Source organism: Martes martes (assembly GCF_963455335.1).
Source record: "Martes martes genome assembly, chromosome: 1".
Lineage (NCBI taxonomy): Eukaryota > Metazoa > Chordata > Mammalia > Carnivora > Mustelidae > Martes > Martes martes.
In genome coordinates this window covers 212,798,838-212,807,292 of record NC_137888.1, presented here as the reverse complement: position 1 = coordinate 212,807,292, position 8,455 = coordinate 212,798,838, and the positions used below count along the sequence as shown (strand labels likewise).

Genomic DNA, 8,455 nt, shown 5'->3' with positions numbered 1-8,455 from the left:
AGGGCGGTGGGAGGCGAGGAGAGAAGCAGGAGCTAATGAGAGAATGGAACCCCAACCACTACGGCAAATGGGAGGACATGTGTTGTTTCCCATGGCTGCCTATAATGAATGATCACCAACCTCGTGGCTTAAAACAACACAAGTTTACATTCTTATGGTTCTGAAGGTCAGAATGTGAAATAGTTCTCACTGGGTTAAAAGAATGAAACTGGACCTCTATCTTACAACCGTCTGCAAAAATCAACTCAAATGTTTAAAGTCTTGAACATTTAACATCAAAGGCAAAGGCAACAAAAGCAAAAAGAAACAAATGGGGCGATCTCAAGGTAAAAAGCTTCACAGAAAAGGAAGCCATCAACAAAATGAAAAGGCAACCCAAGGAATGGGAGAAAATATTTGTAAACCATATATCTGAAGGGATTAGTATCCAAAATACATAAAGAACTCACAAAACACAGTAGTGAAAAAAAGAAATAATCCAATTAAAAAAAATGAGCAGAGGACCTGACTAGACATTTTGCCAAGGAAGACATATAGGTGGTCAGTTGGTACATGAAAGATGCTCACTGTCTCTCATCATGAGGGAAATGAAAATCAAAACCACAAGAGATAACCCTTTACACCCATCAGAATAGCTATCCTTCCCATACTCACTTAGCCATGCTGTCCTCTTGGAACTCAGATCTACTAGCAAGCAATCTGGAAGGATGTATTGCAAAATGGTCTGTGATCCGTTTAAAAGGTAGATCAATGGAAGGACTATACAAAATCTGGCGTTTTTTGTTGTTTGTTTTACTTTATATTCTTTTGGTCTGCTGGGATTTTTGCCACCGGACATATTTTACTTTTGGAAAATTTTTAAAAGCTGCAAATCCAAAAATCATTGTGAAGACCAGTGTCAAGGAAATTATCTCCTACATTTTCCTCTAGGAGCTTTATGGTTTCAGGTCTTACGTTCAAGTCTTTAATCCATTTGGAGTTGGTTTTGCATATGGTGTAAGGTAGGGGTCTGGTTTCATTCTTTTGCATGTGGCTGTCCAGGTTTCTCAAAACCAACCATCATTTCTCCATTGCATATTCTTGGCTCTTTTCTCATAGATTAATTGACCATATATGCATGGATTTATTTTCGGACTCTATTCTGTTCCAGACATCATGTGTTTATTTTTATGCCAATACCATACTGTTTTGATTACTATAGTTTTGTAATATAATTTGAAATCAGTAAGTATGATGCTTGCAACGTATTTCTTTTCTTATCTTCTCTTTTCTTTTTTAGATTGCTTTGGCTATTTGGGGTCTTTTATGGTTCCATATAGATCAGAATTTTTTTCTATTTCTGTGGAAAATGCCATTGGAATTTTGATAGGGATGGCATTGAATCCGTAGCTGGGTTTGGGTAATATGGACATTTTAACAATATTAATTCTTCCAATCTATGAACATAGGATAAATTTCCAATTGTTTGAGTCCTCTCATGATCCTTTGTATTTCTGTGGAACTGGTTGTCATGTCTCCTCCTCTCACATTTCTGATTTTATTTATTTTAGTCTTCTCTGTTTTTTCCCCTGGTGAGTCTTGCTAAAGGTTTGTGTATTTTGTTTACTTTTCGAAGAGCTAGCTCTTAATTTCATTGATCTTTTCTATTGTCTTATGAGTCACTGTTAACTCTTCCACCTGTGACTACAGTTAATAGTGCTGGTATCAGCAAGGGTGTACTAAATTTAGAAATTTACTTCTAAATGACATCATCTTGTATGCCCTGTGGAGATCACCTTGGAAGCTAGGATTTCACAAGTCCACTGTTTAAACTTTTGAAACTCAGAATTTCTCTCTTGACTACACCACCCTCCACTGAGGCAATTTTCATTACTTTATGTTTTACTGATAAACTTTATTTTTTAGAACAGTTTTAGATCTATAGGAAAGTTGAGCAGAGAGTATAGACTTCTCATATACTTCCATGCTCATGGTTTCTCTATTTTTAATACCTTACCTTGATGTAGAACCTTGCTACAACTCATGGACCAATCCTGATACATCATTAATAACTAAATCACATAGTTGATTCAGATTTCCTTCGCTTTCCCCCTAATATCTTTTTCTGCCCAGGATCCCATCCATGATTCCCAAGTACATTTGGTGATCACATCTCCCTAGGTTCCTCTTTGCTGTGACAGTTTCTCAGACTTTCTTTGTTTTTGGTGACTTGGAGCATTCTGAAGAGAACTGGCCAGGTATTTTGTAGGATGCCTCCTTCTTGGAATTTGTCTGATTTTTTTTTTTTTCTCCAAGTTTGACTGGGGTGTTGGATTTTGAGAGGAAGAACACAGAGGTGAAATATCCTCCTCATCCTCTCATATTGGAAGTGTGTGGTGTTGCAATGTCTTATCACTGCTGATGTTGGTCTTGGTCACCTGGCTGAGGTGTGTTGGTCAGGTTTTTCCACTGTAAAATTCCTCCTCATCCCTATACTCTCCATTTTGTCCTCTTTGGAAGGAAGTCACTATGCAGAGCCCACACCTACAGAGTGGGGAGTTGTCCTCTCCTTTAGGATGGAGTAGCTACATTGTGAAAATTATAAAGGGAAACCTCATTAAAATGGAGTTGGGATTTGTGGCAGGGAGAGCTCTCATTCATTGTAACACTCATCATTCATTGTAAATCCAACAGGAAGAGACACACCTTGCACATGGATACACTTGACTACACCAGCAGGAGGAAGGAAGTTTTCCTCCTACCTTGGCGGCAGTGTAACTGATGGGAGACTCACAGCTCACCTAATGAGAAGCCCTTATACTTCAACCTCCCAGGTGACTCCAGTGGACTCTTTGTTTATGCCAACATTCCCAGTTTCCTGCTTTCCTCTATAAAGAGCAATCCTTTCCTTTGTTCAGCAGACGTGCCTATAGTTTTGCCAAAGCTTGCTTATTGTGGATTGAAGTCTTCTGCTATTCCTCAATAAACCCATTTTTTGTTGGTAAAATAACTGGCAGGTTTTTTTTTTTTTTAAGATTTTGTTAATTTATTTAGAGGAAAAGAGAGAGTAAGAGAGCAGAAGGATGAGAAGAGGGAGAGGGACAAGCAGACTCTGTGCTGAGCAAGGAGCCTGATGTGGGACTTGATCTCAAAACCCTGAGATCGGGGCACCTGGGTGGCTCAGTGGGTTAAGCCTCTGCCTTCGGCTCAGGTCATGATCTCAGGGTCCTGGGATTGAGCACCGCATCCATCATCCATAGGGCTCTCTGCTCAGTGGGGAGCCTGCTTCCCCCTCTCTCTCTGCCTGCCTCTCTGCCTCCTTGTGATCTCTGTCAAATAAATAAGTAAAATCTTAAAAACAAAAAACAAAAAACAAAAAACAAAAACAAAAACCCTGAGATCACGACCTGAGCTGAAACCAAGAATGGGTTGCTTAACGGACTGAGCCACTCAGGCCGCCCATAACCAGCAGTTTCACTTTTAAGGTTAACAACATAAATTTGAAATCCTGCACAAGGTTTTTGTCTCTTCTTCCCCATTTATGTATTCAATCACCTATTTATATCAATATGGACTCATGGATATTTATTTTATATTTTGAATTATAATTCAGTATGATTCTATTTATTTTATCGCTCAAATTGTTCCAATTTTAGTCATTGGAGGCTTTGTCAGTTCCCTTCTGTGCTCCTTTGACATACACAGACCAATATGACATCCATATTTCTTTCTTTCTTTCTTTCGCTCGCTCTCTCATTTCTTTCTTTCCCTCCCTCCCTTCCTTTCCTTCTCTCTCTTTCTTTCTCCCTTTCTTTCTTTCCTTTCCTTTCCTTCCTTCTTTCGTGTACATCCTTATTTCTGCCACTTACACAATGCTCCATGGTCATCCTGCAAATTTTTTGGTCCCACTACTACAATCAGCCATTTCTCAAAGGAGCCCTGATTTCTTTTTAACAGAGAATGGTATTAGAAATCAAGATGCAGGGGTGCCTGTGTGTCTCAGTAGGTTAAGCATCTGTCTTTGGGTCAGGTCTTGATCTTGGGGTCCTGGGATCATGCCCTGCATTAGGCTCCCTGCTCAGTGGGGAGTCTGCTTTGTGCCCCCCTGTGCGCCCCCCCCGTCTCAAATGAATAAATAAAATCTTAAAAAAAAATCAAGATGCAGGTGCTAAGTGTGCACATTGCTCTGTGGGGTCATGATGGTGGTTTTCTAGCTGATAGAATTCATTCGTTCACTCAAAGGTACGTGCTAAGCAATTCCCTCTGCGCAGCAGAGACCACAATCCCTGGCCTCCCCAGTTCTTCATTCTAGTTGGTTGTAGCAGGAAGACAGACAATAAGGAAAATAAGTAAGTGGATCCCTCTAAAATGTTCAAAGGCGATAAATACTATAGAGATCTGTTAAAAGATAAACTGAGGCAAACAAACATTTTAAGAATTTATTTGAACAAAAACCAATTTGAGGGGCATCTGCCTCTGGCTCAGGTCACCATCCCAGGGTCTTGGGATCAAGCCCCGCCTCTGGCTCCTTGCTCAGCGGGGAGCCTGCTTCTCCCTTTGCTGGCTGTTCCCCCTGCTTGTGCTTGCACACTCTCTAGTAAATAAATAAGTGAAAAAATTCTTTTGAAAGATTTTATTTATTTATTTGAGACACACACACACACACACACAGAGAAGAAACACAAGCAGGGGGAGTGAGAGAGGGGGAAGCAGGCTCCTGCTGAGCAGAGTCCGGTGCAGGATCATGACCTGAGCTGAAGGCAGACGCGTAATGACTGAGCCACCCAGGCACCAGAAATTTAAAAAAAAAAATGTTAAAAAACGACCAGTTTGAATCAGGCAGCGCCAAGCCACAAGTGGTTGGTGAACCTCCACCAGCCCCCTCCATGTTCTCTCCAAGCAAGCCACCCTTTACCAGTCCTGACGCTCTCCTAACCCCATCCTCCGGCATTTAAAAAAATTTTTTTAAACTAACGTATAATGTATTATTTGCCCCAGGGCTACAGGTCTGTGAGTCATCAGTCTCACACAATTCACAGCACTCACCATAGCACATACACTCCCCAGTGTCCATCACCCAGCCACCCCATCCCTCCCACCCCCCACATCCCAGCAAACCTCAGTTTGTTTCATGAAATTAGGAGTCTCTTGTGGTTTGTCTCCCTCCCGATCCCAGCCTGTTTCATTTTTTCCCTCCCTACGCCCCATAACCACCTTCTCCAGCTTTTTTTTTTTTTTAGAGATTTTATTTATTTATTTGATAGAGATCACAAGTAGGCAGAGAGGCAGGCAGAGAGAGAGGAGGAAGCAGCCTCCCCGCTGAGCAGAGAGCCCGATGTGGGGCTCGATCCCAGGACCCTGAGATCAGGACCTGAGCTGAAGGCAGAGGCTTTAACCCACTGAGCCACCCAGGCGCCCCTTCTCCAGCGTTTTTAAGGAGGCTTCATTACACAGGTTTCTGGTGGCGGGAACTGAAAGTTCCAACCCCCTATTCCTTGGTTGGTTCCCCTGGCAACCTGGCCCCAGACCCTAGGTGAACAGAGGGCTTTCCCGAAGTCACCTCATTAGCATAACAAAAGACACCTTTATCATTCTCATCACTTAGGAAATTCCAAGGGTTTTCTGGCCCTGGAGCTCTGTGCCAGAAATGAAGGCAAAGACCCAATAGATATTTATAAGGCGCTATACTGCAGAGATACACAAAGAAAAAAGAAAACATTTTTATTAGAGAAAGAAAAAAGAAAAGAGAAAACACGCCCTCCCCACTGATCTGGGTCAAGAGGGGCAATAATTAGGGGTGGACCCACTGAACCCCAAAAAACGTCTCATCAGCGTTTGGGGATGGCAGCAGGGGCAGGGTGAGGTTGGTGCAGAGTGTGTCCCCTCGGGCCAGTGGTGTCAGGCGCTGGGAGGTGACCACACAGCCTTCATGAAAGTTGAGACGCAGCAGGCTGATGCTGTGGGCTGCAGGGGAGCAGACGCCCACCGTCAGGGTGGCCCTGTGGCGCGCGGTGGCCCACCGGGAGGACGAGCAGTTGGCCAGTGTCACTTGGATGTGCAGCCTATAGATGCCACTGTGTCGGACACGCAGCTGCCCGTTGTCCAGCTCCGGTCCGTGCAAGAAGGAGCGGCCCAGGGCCGGGCCTCCCAGCCAGCGCAACCTGCCATCTCGCCGCCGACCTAGAGGCAGAGTGTCGGGGAAGTGGGAGGTCGGAGGTTTAGGGAAGGAGCGCTAGAGCCCAGATGTCCAAGATTCCTGGTTTGAGACCTAACCCCCAAGGTCATGGTATTGGGTGGGGCCTCTGGGAGGGGATGAGATCTTGAGGGTGGCGCCCTCTCCCCCCGGTCGGCCCTGTGAGTACACAGAGAAAAGGAGGCCACCTAGACACCGGGAAGCAGGTTCTTGCCAGACACCGAATCTGCTGATACCTTGATCCTGAACTTCCAGCTTCCAGCAACGCTCTTACAAGCTACCCCATCTACCGTATTCTGTCCCAGCAGCCAGGATGGAAAGGGCCAGAGAAGAAAAAGAGGAACAGGGTTTCCTTCCATTACCAAATGCAACCAACACAGCATTCGAGCCTCTGGGGATGAGCGGGGAAAGGCCCCACTGTGGGGAGGGTTAGAGAGAGCCCAGGAGGGGACTGGCTTCCCCACGGGCCACCAGCTGGCGGCTCCCTCCCTCACCGCCTCCGCATCTTTGATCTAAGGCCACCTTCTCAGGGACGCTGCTCCTGAGGACCTCACTGCCCGTGGCAAAACGAACCCTGGCAGGCCCCAATCCCGTCCCCTGCTTCATTTTTCTGTAAAACATATCAGAGGCGGGTTGCACCCTCCACGGCAGCTGCGTGTTTCATGCATTCATTCATTTACTGTCTGAGCCCGTGGGTGCGAGGCAAGTGCAGTCCTCTTCCCTGCAGGGGCCTCGGCTCACAGCAGCTGCTCAGTTAAGGTCTGTGGGGGGGATAAAGGAATCTGACAACGACCGTGACCGTGATGGGCGGTGTTTTAGTTCTCCCAAGGCAGAGGATAAAATGCAAGGGACTGAGAAAGTAAGGGAGCAGAGAGCCAGAAACACTGCCCTACTTCGCCTCTCTTTCTCTTTCTGTCTCTCCATCTCGATTTCTCTTTTTCTGTCCCTCTCTCTTTCTGCCTCCCCCACATGCACCAGGGGTTACCTGTGTGGTTCAGCTGGAGCTCAGCCATGTCCCACTGGAAGGAAAGAAGAGAAAACCGGTGGGCACATCAGCATCAAGCCTTTAAGGTCCCCCCAGATGAAGACCTCTCCTTTCTCTGGTGGTCCTCCTACCCACTTCTCAACACGTTGGACTGAGTTGTGATTTTTTAAAAAAGAGCTTTTAAAGAGGAAGTAGGTTTGAACTGCCTACACCTGCTGTCTCCCCGCTGCCAAGTCCCGCCCCCCCATGCGCTGCCCCCAAAGGGGGTCCCTGTGGTGGGTGTCCAGGGTTTCCAGAAGAGCGCTGTGGGTCGCTTGCCCTTGGAGGTCCCGAACCCACCCCCTCCCGACTTCGTGAAGCCCCCAGCAGCTTCTGAGTCAGCCCGCTGGGGGAACACCAAAGACGAGTCATTTTCCATGCCCACATCGGATGCCCCTTTCTCAGCTGCAACCTCCGCACTCCGGGATCCCCACCCGGGATTTACCTCCCGGGCTCAACCGACATTCCCTGCCGCCCCCCGCCCCCCAAGCCCAGACATCCAGAGAAGCCCTGCCCTGCCCTGTCTGCCGGCCGGGTCTCCGTTCTCCCCCGACCAGAACGACTTGTCTCCATCTCATTTCGATTTTTTTTTTTCCCCCCGCGTCTCGTCTCTCAGTCTGCGCCCGGCGCTGCCCGGTCGCATTCTCTTCCCGGTTGTTCCCCTCCCCTCCGCGCCCCCACGAGGCCCCACCCGGAGGTCCCCACGCTCCACGGAGCAGGTGGCAGGTTTGCATCTCTCCGCCTTCCTTTTCGACTTACCCCAGGTGACTCGAGCTGCCGCTGCTGCGCGGGGCGCGGGCACAAGAGGCAGTAGAGCACAGCGATCACGCCGGCCAGGATGAGCAGCGGCAGAGCAACCCTCTGGATGGACGCCCAGGGCAGGCGGGGCACCGGGCAGCCGGAACCCTCCTCCGCCATCGTGGTCCTCAGCCGGAGCTGCATCGGTCCTGCCTCGGCTGGCGGGCGCGGGGCGAGCCGCCGAGCAGCGGGGGCGACAGGAAACGGCCGCCCTCCCTCAGCCCTGGGGCCCCGGCCTGCCCGAACCCGCCTGGGACCCGCCCCACCGCACTCTGGGGATGTCCGGCAAAGGGGAGGGATTTGAGCTGTTCGCCGAGCAGGGAAATCCCCCCCAGCTTCTGCCCATCCTCGGCTCCTACCGGGGTGCGCCAGGGATCCAAGGGCTGCCTCGGGCCCCTCAGACTTCCTATATGGCTCCAGACCCTCACCTTTCTGGTATTCATTCATTCATTCATTCACTC

General features: G+C 47.9%; 1 protein-coding gene across 1 annotated transcript; it reads right to left on the bottom strand.

The window, feature by feature from the left end:
* Window positions 1-5,685: 5,685 nt before the first annotated feature.
* CD70 (CD70 molecule) lies at window positions 5,686-8,138 on the bottom strand (the record flags this gene model as incomplete). Its single annotated transcript, XM_080825331.1, has 3 exons — window positions 5,686-6,159; window positions 7,158-7,191; window positions 7,956-8,138. The coding sequence occupies 3 exons, from the start codon at window positions 8,136-8,138 to the stop codon at window positions 5,771-5,773; spliced, it is 606 nt and encodes a 201-aa protein (XP_080681457.1). The 3' UTR covers window positions 5,686-5,770.
* Window positions 8,139-8,455: the final 317 nt, after the last annotated feature.